The sequence below is a fragment of the Equus asinus genome, chromosome 12 (genome assembly GCF_041296235.1).
Source record: "Equus asinus isolate D_3611 breed Donkey chromosome 12, EquAss-T2T_v2, whole genome shotgun sequence".
NCBI classification, from domain to species: domain Eukaryota; kingdom Metazoa; phylum Chordata; class Mammalia; order Perissodactyla; family Equidae; genus Equus; species Equus asinus.
Window position 1 is genome coordinate 80,665,171 of NC_091801.1, and position 27,305 is coordinate 80,692,475.

A 27,305-nucleotide genomic window follows, 5' to 3' on the forward strand; every position below is an offset into this window, starting at 1 on the left:
AGAGGAAGGCACCAGAGAGACAGATTGGGTCGGAGAGATTCAGATTTGGAGGGGATGAAGCAACGAGAGGTGCTGCACAAGAGCTCACCTAGGTTGTAGCTAAGGACAAAGCCGAGACTTTCCCTAGTTCTCTGAGTCAGACCTCTGGAGGAAGGCCAACCTTTGCAACATTAACTTATTAAAACCTAAATTTAAAAGAGGAAAAGAGGTTTTATTTTGAAGCCTTATATTTTTCCCTGGGAAGTTAATACAGTAGAGGATTCATATTGTTCAAGTCAGGACATTTTTCGCTGCTGGCATTGTATTCTTTGGGATATTTTTATGTGTCATTTGAGCCCTTTGCATAATAGAATGAGCTATATCAGCCAACATGGCTGGGGATTAGTTACAGAGGGAGAGAACAAGGAGTGAATTTTCAGTTTAGATACAGTGTGCCCCTGGGGATAATTTAATTAATGTCTTGTTCTGACCCATTTACGCAAACCTCACAAGATAGGGCTTAAGAAGATGCATGCAAACAGGGTCTGTGTGTGAGCAGTGGCCTTCAGAAGGTGGACACGGTTTGCATAACAGACTGCCATGCTCACCTCTGAGGAGTCAGTCACACATCGTGGATCATTGTTAGGCATGATGGAATAAGAGGACAAATGTAGAAGTGTTGAGGGTGTGGAAGATATAATCGGCATCCTGCCTAGCTCCTCCTCACCTCCTGGTGTACCCATCCACCAGCTGCCAGGAATGCTGGCTGGGAATTCTGGCTGGAAATGCCAGGAAAGTTACACAGCCAATGACTGATCAATATGGAGTTACAAAAGAGTGGCCCCTTGACTCCAGAATGGACAGCTCCACAGTGCCTTTCACACTCCAGAGCTCCCTGTGGAATCAGGCCGAGGCTAGATTCCAGAGGAACCCACATCTTTGACTGGCTTTTTCCCCACCATGTCCAGCTTCCCTCAATCCTTGCAGGTTTCATCTGAGAACACAACCTCAGCCAATCACTTGCACAAAACTTTCTACAAAAGCCTCTGCTTCTAGAGAACTCCACCCTAGACAGGGGCATTCCTGGTAGGAATTTTATGAATGCAGCATTGGAGAAACACTTCAGGTTCCCCTCTCCACCCACTGAGGGGTGATGACTGTGCAGCAAAGGATTAAGTCAGCAGGCGTGGGTTGTCCAAACCCTAGACACTCCAAAGAAAGGTCTAGCCCTTACCAGAACCTGAGGGACAACTTGTAAGCCCTTGGAATGTCCTGCCTAATAAGAGCCTCTGTTAACCTAGGGTCTTGGACCATGCAGATAGCTCATGCTACCAATGTGATTTATGGTGGGGGCCTTGGGCCGCGTAGTATCAGTTTGACCTCTGGAGGGGCTGGAGACTGAGTAACTAAGATCAGCCACGCAGGCATGCTCTGTCTACATGATCAACCCCCAATAAAAAGCCTGGACACCAAGGCTCGGGTGAGCTTCCCTTGTTATCAATACTTTGTGCTTCTCCAGAGCACTCATTGTCATCTTACATGCCATTTGCTTACACATAACTGCTGGGAGAATGAAGTGCTTTCTGCACACGTTCACCGGGAGAGGAAAACTGGAAGCTCTGAGCCTCATCACTCAGGGACTCTGTGCTATGCATCTTTTTCCTGTGCTGATTTTAATCTGCATCCTTTCACTGTGATATCCATAACCATAAGGAAAACAGATTTCCTGCGTTCTGTGAGTCCTTCTAATGAATCACTGAACCTGAGGATGGTCATGGGGACCCCCCAAAAGAAGGACTTATCTGATTGGCAAGAACACAGAGAATCTGCTGGCTGCTGGCTACACTCGGGACCATCTGGATAGAGTGTGTTCAGTGAATCTAACAGTAGTCAAACATGGACCTATTTCCTCTCTCTCTCTCTCTGTTCTGCTGATGACCAACTGTGAGACACTCACGACTGTCTGCATTGTCAGCGGGACTCTGCTGACTTAATTCTCTTTGAAGAGCAATGTCAAGGTCTAGATTTGGCAGAGGTCATTTGAACCCCCATTTAGCCTCAGGTGTCAACCTTATTCTTTCGCCCACTTCCCCAGGGCCTTGCACTGGGGTAAGGAAGTGGGTTCTGTGAGGCGTATTTGGCCGCTGCACAGCTGACTCCATAGAGAAGGAGGGGTGAGTGAACAAGCTCTCACTAACCTCCAACAAGAATTTCTACTCATCCCATTGGAAAGTCTTCAATGAAACATTTCAGGACCCTTCCAGACAGATCAGGATCCCCCTCCAGGCCTCTACTGTGCCCGATAGCCTGGATTAGGGAGGGATAGTTGTTCCAGCCCACAGGGGCCTCTGTGCCTTGGGTCCTTGTCTGAAACTTATAGCAAGCCAGGCTTGAGAGGAGACAGGTGGCCTTTAGATCCGTCTTTAGGTAAAGCTTCTGCCCAGGCGAGCATACTGGTTTCTGGAACCAGACGTATAGTCTCAGTTTCAAGGCCTGAGATTCCCCCGTCTTGACTGCCACTGTCTCTTCCATCTTAGGTAGCCTCTTTCCATGGACTAATTCCTCCTGTATCTGCACAGCTGCCTCCTCACTTGTCCTGACCTGCTCATATTCACTGTTCCTTCCCTGCAGGGCGGGCCCGTGGCCTGGTTATACTCGGCTAAACCTTTCAGGCTTCTCCGGCATTGACTGGTAACTTAGTCAATGGGCTTCCCAGAAGATGAATGTGATACACGTCAGGGAAGCCTGAAGGACCTTGGGCTAGAATGTGGCCACACTGCCAAGGACCAAACGCTCAGCACTGTCCATTTCTGCTCAACCTTTCACAGTTTCCACTGTTCTCACTGTGAGAGAGGAAAGAAAATTTCTGCTATGATAAAAAGTGGTGCAACTGGGAGGTGTTGACATTACTGAACAAAGGAGCCAGTTAGAATTTACAGTGAAGGCTGCTGGGGTCCATTTGCTCACCCCAGATCCACTTTTGATCCTTCTCCGTCCTGCTCCATGCTGCACCCCTGGGAACGGACCAGCGCTTACCTGCCTGCTGGCCTGCGGCTAAGCTGGACCAATGAGAGGCACCACTAGGAACATGGAGCGGGGAGACATTACTCCTTCCCTGCCTCGGACCAAGCTTTCTGACAGTGGCTTTGAACCCACAACTACAGCCCCCGTCTGGTAGTCCCTTCCCCACCATTCTCTCTTTCATTTGGCTCTGAAAATAGGTATGATGGTGGTATCGGTCTCCCCCTGGAGTTCCCTCTGGCCACAGTTTTGTAAAAAGTCCCTTTTAAAAAGCTCTTGAACCGTTTGATGCATTTTATTCTCACTGGAGCCCTGAATGATAGTCAATATTCATCCAGAACAGTTAGATGACATACTGGTTTACCAGGAGGTCCTCTTTCTCCTGGATTTCCTTGTAGACCCTAAGAGAAGAAAGAAAGAAAACATTAACCATGCTAAGCACATAGTCCTCATCTGCTGTGCCCACCACCTCCCCCAGCGTCTATATCTGCCAAGCATAACTCGGTGGAAAAAATGTCACCCAACAATGAAGATCGGCACCAATAAAAATTCGTTGTTTCCGATCTCAGCTGAATACCCAAGGATTCTTAGGAAATAGTCAACTGTGGCAGATGTTTAGAACAGTAAGCTACCCCTCCTATAAATCTTATCCAAGATACAAAACCAAAAACAACTCATACACACAGGGTATGTATGTATGTGCGCCCATGTGTGCACACACATACACACCTATCTTAAGCTGCTGTCATCCTTTTCCAAACACAGGTGGAAGGACTAGCTTTGAAAAAGAGGAGGGTTCTTCTATTGGACTGGCTATAAGAAGGCAATGTTGAAAGTGGAGCAGGTAAATTTGAATATTTGGAGACAAGAATTAGAGGATAACTTTCTTCTCTTACATAGAACTCAAGGAAAGGAAGAAGAGGATAATTTATTGTTCCTGCTTAGGGTGAACTAAAGTTTTCCATTTCCATAGAAATGGAAAGGTGCATGTCTAAGTAATAAATATTGCTACTTAATGGTGCTAGATATCTTCGCTCCATAGGAACTCATCATTGTCATTTATCCATTGGTTAGTGAATATGTATCCAGTAGGTTCTATGTACCTGGAAGGCTGGTATGCATCAAGGACCTACAGATGCATAAGATACATGGTCCCCACCTTCTTGGAGCTCAGATCTCTCTGAGCAAAAGCCAGATCATCAAAATAAAAGAGGATATATTGCTGCCACAAAGTGGGAAGGGATGCATCGTTAATGAGCACCAGATAAGTCTGTGGAATTCCCTTGAAGGGAGAAAGCCAGTATGGGGATGGGTCAGGAACAAGTCTATGGGGAAGGTAGTACCTAATTTGAGCAGAACTGACTGGCTAGATATGTAAGAATATTGACAAAAATAGGAGGCATTGTATGGGATGCCAAGGAGCTTATAAGATTAAAAAGCATAACACAAAAGTATAAGAAATGAAACTAGACAATACAAAATTATAAGCCATAATCAATTTAGAAGAAAGAAGGGGCAGGGATTAGTGGAGAAGAACAGCTCCTCTGGGGGTTCCTGGCCAAGGGAGGCCGGGAGATGGTGGAGGGGGGGCTTCCAGGGGAGTCTAGAAGAACCTCGACTGAGCCTGTACCCTTTCTCTGTACTTACATCCTGGCCAGCTGGTCCCTGGGGGCCGGGGAATCCAGGTAAGCCTCGAGACCCCTGAGGAAAAAGAAAAGAAGACACCCCCCAACAGTTTAAGCAAAATAAGGCCCCCTTTCCTTGGTAATAGTTGGCTCTGCACGTGCAAATGGCCTGTTGCTGTGAGGAATCTGATATAATGTGTGTGCCAAGGAGCACTCTGCTCAGACCTTATTCGTTTCTACACTTATGTAGGTGGACGTGTTACATACGCAGAGAGAACACTCTGGAAAACGTTCGTGGGAGCCTTACTGCCCAGGCCCCATTCGTAAGCTCATTTCTTGAGTGGCAGAAACAGCTCCTGCAGTGGACAGGCTGAAGCACAAATGCAGGCTCACTTCTCCACATCCTGTGGATGACCAGCCCCCTGGGCTTACGGACCAGCTAAATAAGGTAATTTGTGCCTGGCCCAGCACAGTGCCCAGCACTCAGGTGACAGTTATTTTTTATAAGAAAATCACTGCCATTCTCTTGAAAATTTCTGGACCACATCAAATTGGCACAAATATCTATCATTAGGGATCTCACTTCCTGTAGAAAATTTTCTTTAAATAGATCTGCAGATGGGAATCAGCACTTTGTCCTGGTAGGTGCTGGAACTGTGCCACACGGCTGCTCAGGAGCCAACCTCGCCTCTTCTGGAGGCTTCACGAATCTCCCCTACACACCAACCCCTCCATCAGGAGTCCCATCTAATTTGTCTCTACTTTACAATGACTTGCTTTGAAATCTCATGCCTATCAATTAACTGCTCTGAGCCTCACTTTCAGCATCTATAAAAAATAGGTACAAAAACCCCTGTTCTCTTCAGTTCAGAGATCATAAGAGTGAGCAGAATTTAATGGACATAACATGATGTAAGGTACAGTATCATCATAGTGACTAACGTGTAGCTCTTCCCGCATTGGGGTGAGTTTATAGAAATTCACGTTTCCTGGTAAATGCATGCATATGCTTATCATCAATGCCTGCTACTCTGAAGAGCAAATGTTTGCAGAGAACTCTCCTGTTGCTTCACATGCAGGCCGACCCTCAGCTCTGCACAATGGCCCATTGGTCTTACCATGCCCACCTTATAGATTAGGAGAGAGCCTTCATTTGATCATGGCTATGTGCCTGAGGGTGGCGAAGCCAGGATTCAAAATAAGTTCTTCTGGCAATTTGATTAAATTCATTAGACCATGGCTAACCTTCCGTGATGCAGACATGCCAAAAAGCAAAGCCAGGTCCAGTGTGCCCAGCTATAATATGGGACATTGGACTAGATGACCCCTACCATCCCCTAACCTACTCTGTCATCCCATAGGTCAATGCTGAGATTTTGGAGACCATGCACTGTTTAATGTTAGGGATTTTCTGAAACTACTTTAGTTTCTGGCTCCTCTAATTTAAAATTGCTTGGATTAGAGCAGAATTTCTCCCATCAAAACCCAGCCCTTTATTTAAATCATACTGTACCGGAGGTCCTTTGTCTCCCGGTGGTCCAGAAGGGCCCTAAGAAACAAAGAGACAAATAAATAAGCAAAGTAGAAATGAAAGGTTCATTTAAACATGCTGCAGTGTTTATTTCCAAGCCAGGCCTTTAACAGTCCTTGAAGGAGCAGGGAACTTCCCCTATCTTTAAGTCACACTGTCACATCCTCTCACCCAGGATTGTTGCATATGAAAATCTTTCTGGAACTTTCTTCATTTGCCCCGGACTGGTACCACCCCATCCTGGAAACCTACTTGGTTTCTTACTCCTAAGCCCATATCTACTTTGTAGCTCTGGTGTAGGGTGGTAAACAACACCCCAGTATCCTCATGTCATACCCTCTTCCTGCTCAGGATAGGCTGGGGGGCACCCTCAGGGCCAGACTCCCCAGCTTGGCTGATGCTGCAGTGGTACCCCTCTTTGCTCCTACGAGTGGGTGTACACACACACACACACACACGCACATACCCACAGATAGGTCTGCCATCCTACAAGTGTGTCCAGCTTAGAATTAGGTTTCTAGATATTCCACTTAAGATTTGTTCAGATCAAGGCATTAGTGTCTAGTCTCAGGTCCTGTGGCGAGCAGAACTTTCCCTTGCTCCTGAGTTTTTGCTATGCTTTGCTTCTGCATGGAAGACTCTGCCCTGCCTTTCCACCTGGACACATTCTTGTTACACTTTGGTTCTCAGCTGAGATGTCAGAACCCTTGGAAAGCCTTCCTTGGCTTCTCCTAGGATGCTTGTTAGAGGTGGTCCCTACCCTCTCCGTGTGCCTCATAAGGACATATTGCCTAGTATAGTCATTGCTTCTCGGCCCATCTGTACTCACTACTGAACAGATTGCATGCTGCGTGGTTGGGTGGGCATTAAGCTCCTTGCTTTGCAGTCTCTCTAGTACTCAACACAGTGCCCTGTGGAGTCAGATACAGTAGGGCACAGCAAATGGCACTCTGCCAAAAGCAAAATTTTAGGGCACGAGGAGAAGTTTGGACTCATTTGTCATCATCCTTCCTTTCCATTGATAATCAAACAAAGGCCCAGAGGAGACTGGGACCTCCTGCTCTCAGTCCAATGCACCTTGAATCTCCCTGCAGCAGAACCCATGAAACTTTCATAGATATTCCCAAGAGGGAGACAGATTCCACACAAATGCATAGGTTTCTGGCAGTATGACGCACCAGGTAACCTAAAAGGCTGACCGTTAAATATATCCCAGAACTACCTCATAAAATAGAATCAGCATCATTTTAAGTGCGTAGTTAAGCACTAAAGAAAGTAGGGGGAAACTCCAGAGGTCTAAAGCCAAGCAGGTAAGTCAAGCAGGTAAGATAATAGACTCAGAATTCTACCTGGGGTCTATTTGACTGAGAAGTCGCTCCTCCCTCCATTATTTCTCACTGCTTCTGTCACATTTTAAGTCAACGGTGCACATGGACCAATATACATACATCTGGATTTTGTTCCTTTCAAAGCAGTTCCCTGTTGAGACCATACACTTATTCCTCAAGGAAAGGACTTAGTGACAGTTTACTGCTGGCACAGGAAATGCTGCCTTGTCACTTTGGAGTCATCCATGGCTTCAAAATTAAATTCCATGATCCACCTCAAGCATTTAACTTGTTCATTACACCAAGCCCCGAATTCCTCTCTTATGTCATTTACTTTAAAATCCACATGTGAAGGATGGGTCTTGTTGTCAAGAAGGTCTTCGTTTCAAACCTTAGCTTTACCAATTACTAGCTGTTTGACCTTGAGCAAGTTACTTAGTCCCTCTGAGCTTCGGTTTCCTCAGTTGTAATACAAAGCTGAATGATCACCTTGCCTTGTGTGAGCAGAAATAAAAGAAGATGCTCTAAGATAGAGAACCAGGCCAGTGGCTGGCCTATAAAAGGCATTCCCATGCCTATTTTGTTCGGATACTTTTAAGAAATACCCGAGTGTGTTGAGGAGGAGGGACTGCATAATGACTTCCTAATGTCATTCTTAAAGCAGAAGCCTAAATGTGTTTCCAACAGTAACAATCGTCTTTTCCAAGATTATGCCATCTGATGTGTTTGTTTAAGACTCACTCTAGCCTAACACACATATTTTGGCCTTTGATACCATTTTCCACTATAAGGAGATACAACTCTTTGGAGAAATGACTGATCCCAGATCTGGGCAAGGAATGTGTACAAATCTTGTCACTCCAAAGAGCAAGGAAACCATCAAAGACTGTTAGCCTTGTGTCAAAGGTACTTACGGTCAACTTGAATGAGCTCCTATTGGCATAAGATAAGACAATTTGAGTATCAATGGAAGAATAATTGCAATATATTAAAACACATTAAATGTGTTTAAATCCATGAATTCAAAATTATTGATAAAAAACAAAAACGTCTAATTGATCATCTCTGCAAGATGATAGGAAACCAAGTCACTATCTTAAAACAATTAAAGGAAAAGACAGGAGCATTTTCATCCTGCCTTCCATATGAATCCTACCACTGGGTATCCAAATGAGGCCATTTTCTCCATACAGAAGTATTCCAGCGAACACATAAAAAGAACTGATAGAACTAGCCTAGCACCAATTTGCAACCCTTGATGTGCTAATTGATCCAAGCATGGAAATCAAAGGGTGTGAACATCACAACAAGAGACCACCAGACATCAAATGCCTCTTGATGGAAAAACATACCACCTGTGAAGTCTTGCCAAAAACATCTAACCCGAATCTGATCAAGCCCTCAGGCCCAAGTAGCCACATACAGTAAATACAAGGACAGAGCAACCTGTTAAACTATTAAATTAGCAATTTGGGGGAAGCTCTATTAGACCAAAAAACAAATCTTGTCTCAGCAATAAATAAATTGCAAAAGGAAAGAGAAAAGAATGGAGGGAAAACCTATAGATTAATAAAAGAAATTTTTTAAAAAAACAACTAATTGCTGTTTACTTGGATCTCGATTCAAATAAAAGAAAACTGCAGAAGCATGACATGTATGGAAAAAGTAGAAACTTGACTGTTGACTGGATATTCGATGGTGAATTATTTTGGGGAGTGTGATAATGAAATTGTGGTTATGTTTAAAAAGTCCTGTAACTGCGGGCCCTCTAGGACCAGTTGAACTAGCCCCATCTTATCAACAAAATAATTAGAGTGGTTTTTCAGGAACTGAGCCCCTTTGTCCTGTTCAAGCCAGTTGAGACCACCAACCCATGAACTGGGCCTGCACAAATGCTGCAGCTTTTTGAAGTCAAGGAGCTAAAACCTCCACCCTCAGATCATGGTAACACCGCCATTTTGTGAACACGTGTCCTATGAAGAGGCATGAAGCTTGACTGTGCTCTTGCAGATCATCAAATACGTCACTTCTGCTTACCTCCAATCATCTATCTCCACACTTCAGACTGCCCATCCTTCATCCCATAAATTGTGCCCCAAGCCCTGGGTCGGGGAGACAGTTCTGAGGGCATACAGCCTTCTGTCTCCCTGCAGATCAAACTTGCAGAATAAAGCTGATTTCTTTTCCCCAAAGCTGAGGCCATAATGAATTGGCTTGTTTATGCTCCTCAGGTAGGAGAGCCCCTTTGTGCGGTAACAGTCCTTATCTTTTAGAAGTACATACTGAAATATTTACAGATAAAATGACATATGTCTGGGTTTTGCTTTGAAATAATGGAGGGTACAGAGGATGAGAAGGAAACAGCGACCATCGCCCAGGGATCCTGGTTGTTAGAGAGAAGGGTGGCTACAATGGGGGTCACTTTATTACTCTGCCTGCTTTTGGTATATCTGAAACTCTCCACAATAAATATATATAATATATTAATATTATTATATATTATATAATTATATATTATTATATACATATATACACACAGCACACACATACATATATAGATACAAGTACACAGACTCATGCACGTGCAGCACAGATACTGCGACCCTTTTGTTGTTTACTGATAACTGCAGTTAGTGAAAACCTACAAAACTGAAAGCCCCAAGGGGTTTAGGCATGCTAAACACATTCTCTTCTTTCTGTGCAGTAATGTCATGCTAAAACCCCTGTTTCCCTCCTTTGAAGGTTGATCACCTCTCTCCCCCTCCTCCCATAGGCATATGCCTGACAACACGGTAAATTTTATTCTCCATAATCTTTTATCTGAATGGTAATATGTGCCTGGCTCTGTGTTGGGCTTGGGGACAGATGACCAGATGATGGTAGGACAGGATCCAGGCTACACGGAGTGGTCCAGGCAAGAGAAAGCCACCCTGTGATAATGGGGGCTCAATGGGTCTGGGTTGAGAGATGCCAGAGCCAGTGGCATCAGCCTGATAGAGTTTGGGGAGCCTTTACGCAGAGGGTGCCAGGTAAGAAGGGGTTTGGGGAATGGTGGGCTTCATAGGCAGAGAAGAGACAAGGACAACCCTGGCAGAGGGGACAGCTTGGCAGAGGAGGAGAGGAGAGGTCAGGCTTTATTCCAAGAAGAGAACAAGTGTCCTTCTCTGACATGTGGAATGCCTGGCTGTGGTAGCTGGGCGTTTCCAATGGCTGCTAGGGTCTGGGTGAGAAGGGGCGGCAGTGCCTCTCAGGAGAGGCCTCCGAGGTCACTGAATAGGCAAGGGGTGAGCTCAGATCCAGGCTCGGTGTGGTGTGGAGAAGCAACTGGAGGGAACAGAATAGATTCCAGAGGCCAGGCAGGGAGGCCAGAGGGAAATCCAGAAGGAGGTAGGAGGGGGATCGAGGCCAGAACAAGAGCTCTAGAAGGAGATGGGGACCAGGGACAGCTCGTGGGGGCTTGGCCATGGCAGGAGCAGAAATCACAGTCGCTGGAGACTGTGGGGTGCAATATGGCCTTCTCAGCTATGTCCAGTGCAAAGAATCCCCAGGACAGCAAAGCTCCTCACGCCACATCATGAGGAATGTCACTCGACCCACAAGAAGAGCAGAAGTTGTCTTATAGCTTAGGAACCAAGAGCTTGGACTTCAGAGAAAGATAATCTTGGGTTCAAATGCCTGCTTTGCCTCTCACTAACAGAGTGACCCAGCCAACTGTGTGAACCTCTCTAAGCCTCAGTGTCCTTGTCTGTAAGCTGGAAACGAGAACAGTGCACAGCTCACAGGACTGCTACAAAGATCAGCAAGGTAATGCACGTAAGTGCCTCCCACAGAGCCTGGACTGGTGCAAGTGCTCCATATGCCTCAGGACTTAAGCATTAGGAACAAGAAAAAGCCTTGCTGAGGTTAGAAAGGAGGGTTCCCAATCAGAAGTGACAGTAGCAACTTATTTTAAATCTTTTTCTTTTTCATCAACAGAAAAATCCCCTGAGATTTCAATTTAAAACCCAAGAGTGGAACATTTAGCTCCTGGTTACACACGGAGCCTTAGTGCCTGGGGGGGAAGGGTGCACTGTCTATCCCCTCCCAACCTCCTCCTGCTGCCCACAGGACTGCTCTCTGTGTATGCAACAGGATGAGCATGCATGTCAGCGAATGAAGCCCTGCACATTTCCTGAGCATCAGCCTTGGGGTAAAGACTGAGAAATGCCTGCTGTTCCCAGGTAGCCACCAGACAAGAGGAGGCTACTTGGCTGCACATACTCCTTCCCAAGGGCAACTGGCCAGTCTACTTCTTGGGACAGCCTGAGTGGTTCTCTAGTTCCTATATCCAAAGGACTTGGACTAAACAGGCAGATAAGACATAGCAAAAAACAAGGCTAGACTTGCAAGTCATAGTTCAGGAGCGATAATGCATGGGAGAAGACACTGGCAAGTGAAAAGACTGTGGACGTGAACTTCCCTCACTATTGGTGCCCTGCTCTGAGAGCGGTGAAGGACGTCTGCTTGGAGTTAGAATGCTAGGGCTCCAATCCGAGCTCTCCCAGGCCCTAACTGTGACTTCAGGCAAGAGGTCTCACATCTCTAAGACTGTTTCCTTATTTTAAAACAAACAGGACACTGGGATCCACCTGGTAGGGTTGCTGGGAAGAGTACACGGGAGAATGCCCTTGAGATAAGTGAGAGAACGTATGTGGATGCCTTGCTCACGGCTGGCCCCTGCAAGAGGCAGCCAATGTCAGCTGTGATAATTATTACTCTGTTTCAGTGTCTTTCATCTCTATTAATATTATATTATTGCCCAGAAGATGGGGACTGCCAAAGACACATAACAAACCCTCTGGTTGGACACTTGACCTGTTTGATTGCACATAATCAGTTCCACGCTCCTTTCCTCCACCAGGCTGTAAGTCTAGTAAGGGAAGTGAGCCATTCCTGTTTGAATGTGGCCCCTCAGTGCCTAGGCCACATGAGGCCTCAGCACAAGTGACTCCAGGAAGGAAAGGGAAAGGCTGAAAGAAGGGAGAGGCGATGTTAGGCTGAGAAAGATGTCGGGGGAGGATTTTTATGACATCTTAAGGTCAAAGGCAGGGTATCAGGTGTTATCACCAACATTACCATGTTGTAATCCTCCCAACACTCCTGATGCTGCTACAGAAATGCTGGCACTTGATCCACAGGGAAACTAATGGTCAGAGTTGGATGGCCCGGGTCTTGGGATACACAGTGTCAAAGGTAACCTTGCCCTTGGAGACCTCAAGCTTCTGGGTTCAGCGAGGTTCATTAGCACTTTGATCTGCTCTGAGGCCTAAGTGGGATTGTTTTTAAGCATTTCAAACCTTGCTAAAGGAAGATCAGAGGCAACCTGAAGATTAAAGGGTTTTTTAATGTCTTGAAAGGGGAAGTCAAAACTCTAAACAACTTCTTCCCCATCCCTGACTGTTGATGGTGCAGAGGTTGGCAGAGAAGGCTCCGGGCTCCCTTCCAGGGAGTCAGCACTCCTCCTGGATGCCAAAGGCCTTGGAGCATAATACCACAAAGGAGGAATAACTTATAACCTGATCTGTCCTTAATGCGAGAACTTAATGGAAATGAATAATCCTGCTCATCCTGCTGAAGCCACAAAGCAAGGTGCTGCAGAGGAAGAGAACTGGTTTTGGAGGATGTGGGAAGTGATCTGCATCCTTGCCCTGGCCTTGGTCCTGGCCCTGGCCCTGGATTAGCTATATGACATTGGCCAAGTCACCTTACCTTCTGAACCTCAGATTGTTTGTCTGGAAAAGAATGATGTAGCAGACACAGTCAGTGGCCCCCTCCAAATTCCCTGGACATCCACCAACATGGCAGCTCCCTGCTGCAGGTGCCTGCCCCAGGGATTTCTATAATTACTGGAAGATGCTTGGCCCAAGTGCAGGGCAAACTGACAGTTCTTGGGAGTCAGCTCCACAGGGAGCAGCCTTCAACCAATGACCAACAGAAGGTGGTACACTAACACCCCAACTTTGCCACCCCTTTCATAGAACAGCTCTCCAACTGCACCATATAGTTTGTGGGAGTGTTCAGTGGACGTGAGCCCCAGTTGTTCACATATGACACCTGTTCATCAACACATCCTCCCTTAGCTCCTTTCCATTCCCTCACGTTGCCACTCCTTATGTGGTGAATTCTGAGATCATTTCCCAAATAAACTGCTTGCCATTGAATCCTGTTCTCAGAGACTGCTTCTGCAGGATCCCAGCCTTCACCAAGTGATAAACATTTTTCACAGGACTGAGGAGGTAGTGGATGTGGTGCTTCTAGACCCAGCATAGGACGAGACACAGAACCACTCAGCAAATGGCAGTGACCCTGTAAAGGGGCAAATGCATCCCCTGTGAACTCACACACCTGTCCTCATCCCTTATCCACACACCTGCTCTCTAGCACAGGCCTGAACCCTCCGTGCAGATTCCCAGGCCATTAGCAGCCTAGGCTAGTGGCCAAAGACAGGATTTATGAAAATTCAATAAGGTTTCATCCACTTCGGAAGCTTTTAATAAGGCGAAGTGGAGGAGAGACACTAAACCATTGACTTACAGCCTCCTGGCTGAAGCCAGCCAATTACTTTTCAGGTGGAATCACTTAGGCAGGAATATATTTCATGGTGATTTTAACTGGCTCTCATGTGGCAGGTGGGGTGAATTGTGTCCACCTCTGTGTCTGGCTTTCTGATTAAGGGCTTGGTGTGGTGAATCCTCGGGGAGCAGATTGAACACATAGAACTTTGCTAAACTATGGGGAGGACCACACCCAGGTTACAGTTCTGCAGTCTCACTTATAGTCAGTTTTCTACCCTAAGGGGTAATTCCTGCTTGATTCAGAATCCTAACTCCAGCTGATCAGGCCCCATTAAAAGGAAGATTTCAGAAATAAGAAAGCCTGAATACCTGTGTTTCTTCACTGCATCTTTGCCATATTGTTTCTTCCAGTTACCAAATGATGAAAAAATAGCCAAAGACAAAAGACAAAGTTGATGTAATGAAGTGGAGGATTTTGTTCATCAGAAATCCTAGATAAGCGTTTTTTTTAAAGAAAAAACAGTTGGACTAAAACTAGACATTTCCCAGGGGATTCTACATGTCTTCTTCCAGTGTTTCCAGGGACATTTAGGAGAAACAGAGCCACTGGGTCTTCCTACCATCTTGAAATTAGCCCCCATCCGGAGGGAGTGGGAGCAGAAGTGAGGTGGCCATTTCCGGTGGGGAATGAGGCATGCAGGAGAGTGGGAGGGCAGAGAGGAGAGTGCCCTGGAGAATTTCAGGGAGAGAGTGAGAGGCCCAAGACCAACTCTGGGATGGAAGAGGGCCACAGACGGAAGGAAATTATTGTACAAGTGATACTGCGGGTAGTAAATTGGATTTCCTGTCAAATTCTTCGAGACACAAATGAAGAATGGTATTACCTTAATCATTTTGGGTTGTAGCCTACATTCCTTGAATGCAAAACCAAGCAGAGACTGGGCCATGTGCTGCCCTGGTTTATACTCAGGTTACATTTATTAGGGGTAAAGTTAGATTGTGCTCTGGGTGAATATAATAACAGTAATAACAACAACAACAATACATGGGTAGTAGGGATACGATGAGGCTTAGCAATGGCATTTGAAAAGGACTTGGTATTTGAGCCTCTCTTAAATAATAGCAAGACAGGTGCTGCAGACTGAATGTTTGTGCCTCCCCAAAATTTGTATGTTGAAACCAAATCCCAAATGTGCTGGTATTTGAATGTGGGGTTTTTGAGAGGTGATTAGGTTGTGAGGGTGGAGCTCTTGTGAATGGAATTAGTGCCTTTATGAAAGAAACCTCCGAGAGCTCCCTGCCCCTTCCACCATGAGGACACAGTGAGAAGACGGCCTTCTATGAACCAGGAAACAAGCCCTCACTCAACACTGAATCTGCTGGTGCCTTGATCTTGGACTTCCAGCTTCCAGAACTGTGGGAAGTAAATTTCTGTTATTATAAGGCACCCAGTCTATGGTATTTTTGCTATAGCAGCTCAAATGGACTAAGAGAATGTAACCATCGAAAAAAAAGGAAATGTAATTTTAAGGTGCATTAATAGGATATAGTGTCTTTAGCAAAGAAGGAACTAAACAGAAGAAGATAAAACCCCAGAACTGAAAATTTGCCTTAAATTCTGAAGGTTGCCATTCAGTAAAGTGGGGGGATATGCTCTTTGTGGTACAAAGGGAAGAATTAGAACCAATGGGAGGCAGATACAGAAGATCATATCATACTCTCTATGGAAAGAAATTTCTAACAATTGCCTATTCTCTATGGAAATAATTGTCTAAATTTTAAATCCAGATGTACTAGCTTTGAAAGAAATTTGTCTTCTATTTCTAGAGGTAATAGGATGGAGTCTGGCTGAGGATATCAAAAGCAATCTTCAGCTTGGATGGGGGCCCAGACATCATTGATCCTCAACATCCCTTATAGCTCAAAGGCTTTACAATTCCTAAAGTTACCACCTCCAGGGAGTCTGCAAACATACACAGTAGACTGATGTGAATTATTCATCAAAACTAACAGTTTGAGGATCACTTCACAGGTTTTATTTTGGAGACTGTATTAAAACCTTTCTTGATTCCATTTATGTTCTCACCTGTAGACCAATTGGAGAAAGAGGGGTAATGAACTCACTTTTGCTTTAAATACATGAAAGCAGGCTGTTTCTTCCAGATCACACACCTTCCTCAGCCAGTTCAGCTCCACTGGCTATAACTCAGTTTTTTCCCAAGTTTGGCCAAAGAGTCTTTTCTTTTTTTTTAATTTCCATGATTTTGTTCTCTCATTTTTGAATCAGACAAGTCGTGGTCTCCCTAGAAATCTTATACCCATAAGAAACACACCAGTAAGAATTAGTAACAATGGCAGCCACAGTAGACAAACCTATCACCCTGACTGACCCAGGGATCAGTGATCCACTACCAGATTAGCTGAAAAGGAGTGTCCCTGCAGTAAGGCCCAGGCTGCACATTCTTGGGAGCCAGCAGGGAATGGCTGTGTGGCCCAAGAACAAGGCAGTGCTAGATGAATAAGGACTCACAGGAGGGCCAGCAACCCCAATGCCTGGGTCGCCACGGTTGCCGGGAGAGCCAGGTATCCCAGGTGCACCTCGGTCCCCCTAGAAAGAGAAAAAATAGGATGAAGAGGTCAGTTCTGGGAAGGAGAGGGCAAGGGTACAAAAAGAATTATGCTCCTCCCACTGTGCCAAATGCACTCTCATCTAGCACCTGGACCCCACGTGCTCCCGACAGTTCACCTAAGCAGCCCATCACTCTGTCCAGACCACCACGCATGGACACAGCCACCAACTGCAATCATGCAGCTTGCAAGACTGACTGTGCCCCAGTCTTGACCATGGCTTCAAATGCAATTATAACATTATGACCCCACCCCGTGTGATCACAGTTATACATTTTACTGTGCTTTCTCCAGACCTCTTCATGCCCACACCCTGACCACACCCCAGATTTGAACAAGTACCCACATTTCAACTCAGTTTCCAAATTACTGAAAAATTAATTCATCAATTCACCAATAATTTGTAAAGTATCTTTATTTTTTGGGGCACTTTTCCAGGGGTTGGGAGGGGTACGGATGATGGAGTACAACATTCACCTTTAAGCATAGTGGTTAGTATACGTGGACTTAGGGGTCAGATGCCTTGGATTAAGTTCTGGCTTCAATACTTATTAACTGTTGATTTAAGAACGTGACAAGTTCCCTGAGCTTTAGTTTCTTCATTTACAAAGGGGTAGGGGAGAATAGCAGCTGCCACGACCACAGATGCCGTGCTCATTAAACAAGATTATGCAGATAGAGTGTCTTGCACTTAACTCAGTGCAAGTAGCTGTTGTGGTTATTGCTGTTCTCATGTATCTGTCATTCTGGACTTTGATGGGAAGAGGAAAAGGAGAAGGAAAGAGAAAAGGGGAAGAGATTCTGTTTGCCATTTCCCGCAGAAGGAAGCTGAGACAGAGTCACACATTCTTATCCACAATTTCGAAATCTTCAATCTCTGAAAATGAGTGCTTATCCTAATTCACCCAGCAGCGAAACCTGACATGTACTGACACAGCCTATTTACAATCTTTAGTTATCCCATTCTGTATAGATATTTACACATTTCTGTTGCATCAATATTGATCAGCTTGATTACGAGTATGCCCCACACACCAGAGTAAATATTATATATATATATATATATATATATAGTTTGCAAATTACTACCTTTCTACGTTACAAAATAATTTCAATCCAGAACACACATGGTCCCAACAATTTTGTGTAAGGAACTGTGCACTATCAGGTCAGCTGAACTGCCGCCAAGCCTAATACTGAAATGGCAGGTGACCTTGTTCAAGCCACTTAATATCTCTGGCATGAGTTAACTTGTATGACAAATGGAAAGAGACTTAGAAGGTTGTTATGAAGAGCCAATGAGACAATGTGCAGAAAGTTGATTTCAGGTAGAACCTGATATTGCTAGGCAACACATTGCTTCATTAAGGTTTATGATTTTAAGTATTAAAAAAGTCCAATTAATAATCAGCTTATCCTTTCTAACCATCATTTCAATTGGAAAACTTTGCATTTTGGACTTTTAAGAAAAGTAATACTTCTAAGATGGTTTATTTTCCCTGCAGTATGACTGTTTCTTGGATGAGTACATAAGTTACATATTCATTCAACTAATGTTTTTTGTTTACTCATTGTGAGCAGTGATCAAGGATCCAAGACCAAAAGATGACTCAGTCATGGGCCCTGTCCATTTTCAAAACTCACTGCTAAGTTCTGAAGAGAAATCTTGTTCACGGGAATTGGGAGAAACAAGGTTTGTGAAGTTCTCACAAATGAGATGAACCAAAATCCAAACTTCTCACTAGGCTCTGTAACACTGTATCTTCCCCTTGTCTCTCTGGGCCCAGGGGTGGCCACACTCCTAAGAGCCATAGCATCCCTCTTCCCCAGCCTCATTTCTGTAAATAGTCCCCTCCTGAAATTCTCCAAAGTACCAGATGGTGCATTCTATTTCTTTGGAATAATGTGATATGGCTGATTCTGGGAAGTACAAGATGCTTGGGATTGCTAGAAAATCTGACTTCAATGCACAGGAAAGGTTGGGAAAGGAGAAGTCAAGAAAAGAGGGAAATATGGAAAAAAGTATAATGAATTAAAAATGAGTATGATCACTGTTGTATCAGTCACCAGCACATTGCAACAGTGGGAGCATCAAGTAGGAAGATTTCAAACCGGCAGTCAGGTGACCCTATGTCCAGTCTCAGGACAATGTCAACCTGGTCCTGTGACCTTGGGTGAGTCCTATAACCTCTCTGCACCTTAGGATCCTCTATCATTAGGAAAAAAAAGACATTCCCATATCTCTTATAAAGACTCATCTGAAAGCTAAGAGACTATGCTAACAGTGAGTATTACAGATGTATTACTATCATTTTATCAGCAGAATTAGAAGACAGAAAATAAACTAAACCCATAAATATCAGAGAAATCCATATCCTTTTGCACCTCAGTTTCTCTTTAAAATATTTAGTATAGATTTTCTTACAATTTTCTGTTTTAGCTTGGCTCCCCATCTTCCCAAGGTTTGCACATCAGCAAACCCTAACTACTGCCAGCTAAACCACAACAACACTGAATTTGTATCCTTCCATGCTGTTTGTTTACACCCCTACTTCTTGCACATGGTGTTCCCCTTAGGGGATGTTCTTCTGTCCCTGTTCTAAGCTTCCAAACTCCTACCCATCAATTAAGACTAAGCCCAATCACTCCATTTCCATAAACCCACCTCTGTTGGTGCTCCTCTCTGTCCTCTTGAAGACATTTGTATATACATTAATCTTAACACATTACCCTCCCATTTTGTCTGTCTGACCCTCTGACTTCTATGTAAGTGTCTTAAAAGTATTTATCCATTCATTCATTTATCCATTTATTCAACTCAACTAAAAGAAACTATCCATTCATTCATGTACACGTTTATTCAACAAATATTCATCAAGCATCTAAAATGAGTCAGACCCTAGATTGAGTACAATATCTATACACTTTTGCATCCACAATGCCCAGCTTAGGGCCTGGCACAGGTGGTAGCCTTTAATAGCAATTGCCTGAATGCCGGAATAAATAAATTCATCATCACTCACATTTTGTCAGGTACTAAATTCTGCCTTTGACCAAAATCAGCTTTTTACAGAGGAAGGAACATGATAGAAAGAACTCTCCCACCCCAGCCTGGAATCTGAGTCATGGATTGTTCTCTCCCGCAGAGTAGCCAGGCTTGGCTCCATCTGAATGTTTATAGCCCATTGTGATGCTAACATTTTCCCCAAGCAACAACACTTCGTAGCTTAATGGACTGAAACTTTTAAAAAATGGTCCCAAGCAAAGATTGAAAAACCTTAACGCTCTGTCAGCAAAAGCAAGAAGGCTCATGATTTTTTTTTTTTTAAAAGGGGCACATGAGCTAGACTCTATAATACTGACTTTAGTTCCTGTTTTGGCTGCAAGACATTCTGGGCCATTTCAACAGTGTCCAGGGAAGAAATTAGCGAGGAAGTGTGGGGTCTTAGAAGGAGAATGACATTTATTGAGCAACAACTATGTGCCATGAGAACATTTCTCTCCACAGGAGATCTTTGGAGGTTAAATATGCTTTACTCCTGTATACAGAAAAGGAACCAAGAGTCTCAGAAAGAATAAGGCTGTAAGTCACCTATCTTGTAGGAGGCTGAGGTGGGATCCTAATCCAGTTATGTATGGAAGGCAAAACCTGCTAGAAAGCAGTGCCATCCAAGAGAAGGAAAGGCATCTTTAAGAGTCTTCCTGCAGTTATAAGTAATTAGGATGGGCTGAGGGGATGCCAGTGAAAACCTTTATATGGCTCCCTTCCTTAATTCCAGGAGTTGCTTTTCATCAGCACCAGGGACAGCACCAAGGCAAGGATTACAGCAGGAGCTCCCTTTGGTATCTCTCTCCATCTCCCCTTCTTTCCTCTCTCGTTCGTCATCTTGAGCTCCCCATTCTCCAACTAAAGACTTCTCTGAATTCCAACTTACCTTCCCAATGCCAGTTGACTAAGGAAACCTTTATTTCTAAACCACATTCTAACTGATAAATGTATATAATATCAACATTGGAATGGGTCAGCTGTTTACACATTTTAAATAGGAGGAGATATTTGGCCAAAGGGACAGCAAGACTTACCCTGGGTCCCATGGAGTTGAAACTGGTTGGTCAGTTGGACCCCAGGTCAAGGCTTTCTGCACTCCTCACCCCAGGGTCTCAGCCTGCCTCTCTACTCTTTAATGCTGCCTCCATTCATTTCTGCTTGGGCTTTCTCTCTCCAACAACATGATTGCAAGGATGGATAAGGCCTCTCTATCTCCTCACCTTCTTGCTGCAACCCCAAAGCGGGCTCCACAGGGAGATCTAATAATAAGGATCACTAATATTTATTAAGCATGTACCTGTGACAAGCACAAGGCTAGGCAACTATTTTTATTTGTATTATATCATTTAATTTTTTCCTCAAACTCTGCCTGGGAGATAGATTTTATGAAGCTCATAAATAATTATCACAGAGAAAGAACATCTTAAGACAACACTTCTAGTGCCCTTGACTTCCTTTCTTGTAAGAGGCAATCAATTTCTTCTAGATTCCAAAGGTTCCACCTTTAGAAGGAAAAGTGAGAGCATGTGAGCACTGCCAGTCAGACGCTGGGCTCACCACATCACAGGGGAACTTCAGACATACTCCTTAGGTTGGTTGTTAATTCACAAGGTTCTCCAGATCCTGGGTCCGGCTCCCTGCTCCTCTCCACACATGCCCACTGCACCAGGCACATGGAAATATTTCATATGCCTCCAAATTCTGACAAGTTGTTTCCAATGTTTTTCTAAATCAGAAAATAAGGAGTTGCTATGTATTTGCTCAGATCACTCAAAGAACTTGCTCATTTCTTTTTACTTTGATCGTGAGCAATAAAATTACTATTTGGGGGATGCACATTAGCCTACTATGACCTCAATTAGTACAAGCTTGGATGCTTCTAGAGGTCAGCTGCCTGAATAGGGGAAAACAACACGAAACAAAGAAGTCTAAAGTAGAGGCAGCAATTATTCCTGAAGCCTCAAACTTTATATCCTGGATATTACTGTAAACAAGACTTTTACATGCAATTTAAGAAGCAATACAATCTGTGATTATGTGGCTGAGATCCCAAAGATACAGCTACAGAATATAAGGAAAAAAGAAAAACTGTCCAATGATTAAGCAAATGAATATCTGGGGCTTTAGATAGAACTGTCAGTAATGGCAGTCTATATGGATTCCAAGAGCTTAAATAACTCAGCTGGGATGGAAGGTGATGTGCTTTAGAAATGTGCTAGTGTACTCAGAAAGTGGCTCACAGGATAGCTAGCAATAATACTGATGGCACATTCTACACATTTCTAAAAATTTGTTTTCATAAATATATGCAAGTAGGTAAAAAGTAATATGATAATTATACAATAACACTTTCATTTATGTGATTTTTGAATATATATGTTAAACTAAAGCAAAAGAATAAACATTCTAATGTCCATAATTGACTATTTCACCCACATTCTGAAGTTTAGGTATTTGAATTGGTCAAATAATTTTTCATTGAATGTGGGCATATTTACAGTACAGACTCATCTCTGAACACATTCTATGTCATGCCTCAGTGTCTTCCCCCACATTAGTACCCCTGCAGAGTACTTCTTCCTCATTTTACTCCCCTTCCAACTGCTACACACACTTGAAAATCAGGATAAATGTCACCTCCTCCAGGAAGCCTTCTAGTCAAACTAGGCTGGGTCAGGGAGCCTCCTCCAAGGTCGCTTGTGTTCAAGCTTCCCTCTCTCCTAGCACTTGTCTGCTTTGGCCTGGTTGTTTATCCATTTTGAGCTGTTGGACAGCTGGGAACACGTCACATACATCATTGTCATCCCACAGCCCACCCCCAGATCTGACACGTGGCAGAGGCTCAGCGGATGTGCAATGAACGAAATAACAAATGCATTGGTAACTGATGCATAAATGAGTCAATGAATGAGTGACTCAGTATAAGCATAACTTCAGGAAAGCTTCCTTGATCACTCAGGAAAGTTCTCTTAAGAATACTACCTAATGGGCAAAGCCATCTTTTCTGAATTGTGGTTGCAAGTGAATTGAGGAAGAGACTGCTAGCATTGACCCATGTGTTTCCCTTTCCTCCTTGGGGCTCAGCTAGATGACCGCCTGCCTCCCCTGTAGTGTCAAGAGGTTGGTGGGAATGAATTACCACTGGCAGGTCTGGACCCTAAAATCTTTCCACAAGATCCTCCACTGTGTTTTCCCTCATTTACCACTGCATACTAAGGATTTGGTAGAAGACACTGAGGTCTTAGAGTGTGGGATATTCACTGGACTGAAGGAGTGTGAGTCCCTGAATGACTGTGTGGATTAGAACTCTCCATCCACCAAAATTCCCATTAGACTTAATGTGAATGAGAAATGAACTTTTATTGTGCTAAGAGTCTGAAGTTTGGGGATCAACTGTTACCACAATTAGACTAACAATACAACACTGCTAAGATCTATTGCTCTGCCAGCTGAAACCATCTTTTGCAACTTCATTTAATCAGTTGATGCTTATTAAGCACCAATTGTGTAGCAACTATTTCAATACCATAGTTCAGAGTCATAGAGCCTTTAGTCAAGTGGAATGTGATGAACCAAAGAAGGTGGAAGTGGATTGAGGTGACCAGACATACTTAACAATTAAATTTTCCAAGGCCTCTTTCTAGATGAAACCCATGGCATCCACAATTTGCTTGGATAAATACTTACCTTGCTTCCTAGAGGTCCAGGTAATCCAGGTGGCCCACGAAGTCCCTGAGGAAATGAATGATACAAAGACAATCATGGGACCATGAGTGAACGCTTACCTGTCCACCACATGCCTAACTGTGTGCACCCTATGCTGTGGGGGTCCACAGATGGATGGGAGTCTTCCCCCACATTAGTACCACTATGACTTGTCTTGTACAAAGGAAACAACCTCGTTCTGAGACACAAAATCCTTGGGTATGAATTCTGACTCTGCCACCTACTGCCTCTATGTGAACTTGAGCAAATCCCTTGGTCTCTTAGTTTGCTTTCCCACTTCAGATCCTTATTTTATAGGCTCCAACAACCAAGGTAAGGTTAGGTTTCAAAGTAGGGCTCATTGGATTCCAAAGCCTGATCTCTTTCTTGTTGACCTTGCTATCAAGATGTAGGGGAGTCAATGGGAAAAGTCTTCAATTTCAGGCTGAAAGCTTTTGCTTGACACAGTATGCATGGCCAGAATTAAAATCACAGTCTACTTTTGGAAGTATTGGCTGAAAGGGCCAGAGTGAAGAAAGAAAGCAGGGTCCAGTCCCTGTGGGTTCACGGACAAGCTCTCCCACTTTCTCACTATGTGACTTTGGCAAGTGGTTCACCTCTCTGAACCTCATATTCCCTACCTATAAAATAAAGTGATACTGCTATGGTCTGAACGTTTGTGTCCCCCCAAATTCATGTGTTAAATCCTAACACCCATTGTGATGGATTAGGAGGTGGGCCTTTGGGAGGTGATTAGGTCATGAGGGTGGAGCTCTCATGAAAGGGATTAATGCTCTTATAATAAAAGAAGTTCCAGAGAGATCCCTTGCCCCTCCCACTATGTGAGGACACAGTGAGAAGTTGGCAGTCTACAACCCTGAAGAGGGCCTCCATGAGAACTTCAACATGCTGACACCTTCATCTTGGACTTCCAGCCTCCTGAACTGAGAAATAAATTTCTGTTGTTTATAAGCCACTAGTTAATGGTATTTTGTTATAGTAGCCCAAACAGTCTAAGACAAGCACTCACTTCTCAAGGTAGTCATGAGGATTAAGTGTAACGTGCTTTGTACCTGGTACAAGAAAATGCTACACTAGTTACTATAAGGACAGCTAGCTGAGTGGCATGCACTATGGACTTATATGAATCATCTCACTTACTCCTTAAGTGGTAGGCCCTAGGATAATTCAAATTTGGGGATTAAAGGAAATTCACATTCAGGATTAAAGATGAAGGATTTAGGCACAGAGAATTTGAGACCTTTCTCCAAGGTCACACAGGTAGCGAGTTGGTCTGACTTGAACCTTGGTCCATCTGTCCCTCTCTATGAGGTTGTGAGCTCTTGAGAGGAAGACTGTCACATTATTCATTGTCTTCAGAGTCTAGCACAGAGCCTGGCTCAGAGTGGGCCTGGGTAAACTGAGGCAGATTGCATTATTGGTCCCAATTCTTCACTCCCCTCCCTGTGAGAGACTTATACATGCCCATTGACTCCCAATAGACTTGCAAGACCTCTCATGGGGGGAAAATGATCCATGCCCTGTTGATATTGGGCTTGACCATGTGACTTGCTTTAGCCAGTGGCATGTGAGCGGACATGATGTACACGACGTGCAGGCAAAAGCTTTAAGAGCCACTGTGTGTCCCTGCTATGAAAACAGAGCATCTCCTTTATTCATGGTTTTCTTTTTGAGCCTGAGACCCAGAATGTGAAGACAAGTGAGGTAGAGCCGCAGGAGTCCTATCACAGGTGTCAAAGGTAACACAGGGCCTTTTCTTAAGAGTTGAAAGCCACTGAAATTCTGGGGTTCTTTGTTACCACAGCAAAACTTACTAATTCATCTCACTTTCTATTCAAAACATGATGAAATGTTTGCCAGTCCCCAGTACATAATATCCTCACGCGTTTGCACACACAGTCTATCTGTCCAGAACTTCCTCCCTGTGCTGTTCTGCCCCAAAATAATTTCTTCTCAACTTTCACTTTTGGCACAAATGCTACTTCCTCTGTGAGGTTTTCCCTGACTTTACACATGGATCAAGAAACCTCTTCTCTATGTGCACACCCATGGTTGGTCCAAGCTCCAGTATTCTGTGTCTACGACTGTTCTCCCCATTAAGTCATTAGCATTTCAACATCATACACACTAGGCCGTCTCTGTGTCCCCAGCACCTGGCCCAGAGCCTGACACACAGCAAGCAGTCCATGCATGACATTGAGCTGCATGAAAGGCACCAGAGCACGCTGCTTCCCCCACACCATGCCCCTTTCCCAATCAGCCCAGGTTCCCTGGCTACCACTCAGTTTTTGCAAACCTTGGCCAGTGAGTCTTCCTTTTTTTTTGTTTTTCTTTTTTAGTCTAGCCTGATAGTCTGGGGCATAGAAACCCCTGGACCTGACACTTACCGGGTCTCCATCTTTCCCTTTTCCGGGTGGCCCAGGGAGCCCCGGAGCACCAGGATCGCCCCTGAGCCCAGCTGGCCCTGGGCTCCCTTCTTCACCTGCTGCTCCCTGGAGAGAAAAGTAGACAGTTTCTAGGATCAATGATATGCAGATGGTGAGCTTTTCAATGGTGGACCAACCTGAAGTGAGTTGGCAGCCTTCCTGGCAATGCCCTGACTGTTTCAGGAAGACCATCCGTTCTGAGGGCATAGAATGATGGCCTGCGTAATGTGTGCAATAGGATTGCATGTCCCAAAATTCACATGCTAAAGTCCTAACCCCAAGTATCTCAATTTAGAAATAGGGTCTTTGCAGATGTAATTGGTTAAGTTAGGTTGAGGTCATACTGGAGTAGGGTGGCCCCTAATCTACTATGACTGGTGTCTGTATAAGATGGGGAAATTTGGACACAGCTATGCACAGAGGGAAGGCAATGTGAAGACACAGGGAGACAGCCTTCAATAAGCTGAGGAGAGAGGCCTGGAAGAGATCCTTCCTTCATGGCCCTCAGGAGGAGCCATCCCTGCTGGCACCTTGATGTCGGACTTCCAGACAGGGTGAGAATGGTGAGACAGTACATTTCTGTGTTTAAGGCACCCAGTCTGTAACACTCTGTTACAGCAGCCTTACCAAACAAACACAATGAGGAACATGGGAACGGAAAGGACATGGGTGGTTTCCTAGTCCAACCTCCCACCCAGTGCAGGAAACCATCAGGAGCATCTCTTACAGACAGTCCTCCATTTCTGCCTCAACTCCTTCCAGAGCAGAGAGCTCACCACCTTCCCAGTCCATTCATTCCATTGTTGGGCAGCTCTGTTACATAGCGTTTCTTTACATTCAGCCAAGATAGCCCTCTCTGAAATCTTCCAGACATCTGACCCTCAACCTCTGCCCTGGAGCTCTGCGGACAAAATCGAACCCCTCCTCACACGATAGAATTGCAGTGATGTGAACACAGCTCCGGGCTCCAAAACAGACAGAGCAAGTGCCAGGATCGGACGAGGGAGGGACCTGTGCTTTGAGCTCCCTCCTGGCAAATGCTCACCCTTCTGACCACAGAGCCACGATGAGCCCCATGTGGCAGCCCAGGCTGCGGAAAGTTGGGTGGAACCACGTGAGCTGCAGGACTCCTTTTCCAATGCAGGGCTCCCTTGGGCCTCAGCTGCCACCTGAATGTCTCCAGGCATCCCCTGATGGAGAGGAGGTGAGGGACAATGTACCAAGGATGGGCAAAGCAAGGGACAGAGAGGACTCTCTCCAAGCCATGGGCAGGATCAGCTTCCCCAAGCCTCAGGCCAGCCACTGGACACAGTGGGAGAGAGAGAAAGAGACAGCATGCCCTGGTGTCAGAGATTTTTACCACTTTGCAGAGCACTTGAGGTTCCTTCCAAAACCAGCCCAGGGCCTTGGCCCTCAGCCTGCACCTCAGCTCAGCCAA

The 27,305-nt window shown here is 44.8% G+C and overlaps 1 protein-coding gene across 3 annotated transcripts in view; it reads right to left on the minus strand.

The window, feature by feature from the left end:
• The window catches only part of COL22A1 (collagen type XXII alpha 1 chain), a 292,948-nt gene that overhangs the window by 70,272 nt on the left and 195,371 nt on the right, over positions 1-27,305 (minus strand). For all 3 annotated transcript variants that reach the window (XM_070481652.1, XM_070481651.1, XM_070481653.1), the window contains 6 exons: positions 25,829-25,933; positions 23,403-23,447; positions 16,569-16,646; positions 6,139-6,174; positions 4,648-4,701; positions 3,357-3,401 (listed from right to left, as the gene is read on the minus strand). In XM_070481652.1, the coding sequence (XP_070337753.1) occupies positions 3,357-3,401; positions 4,648-4,701; positions 6,139-6,174; positions 16,569-16,646; positions 23,403-23,447; positions 25,829-25,933 (363 nt within the window). The remainder of the gene's footprint in view (positions 1-3,356; positions 3,402-4,647; positions 4,702-6,138; positions 6,175-16,568; positions 16,647-23,402; positions 23,448-25,828; positions 25,934-27,305) is intronic.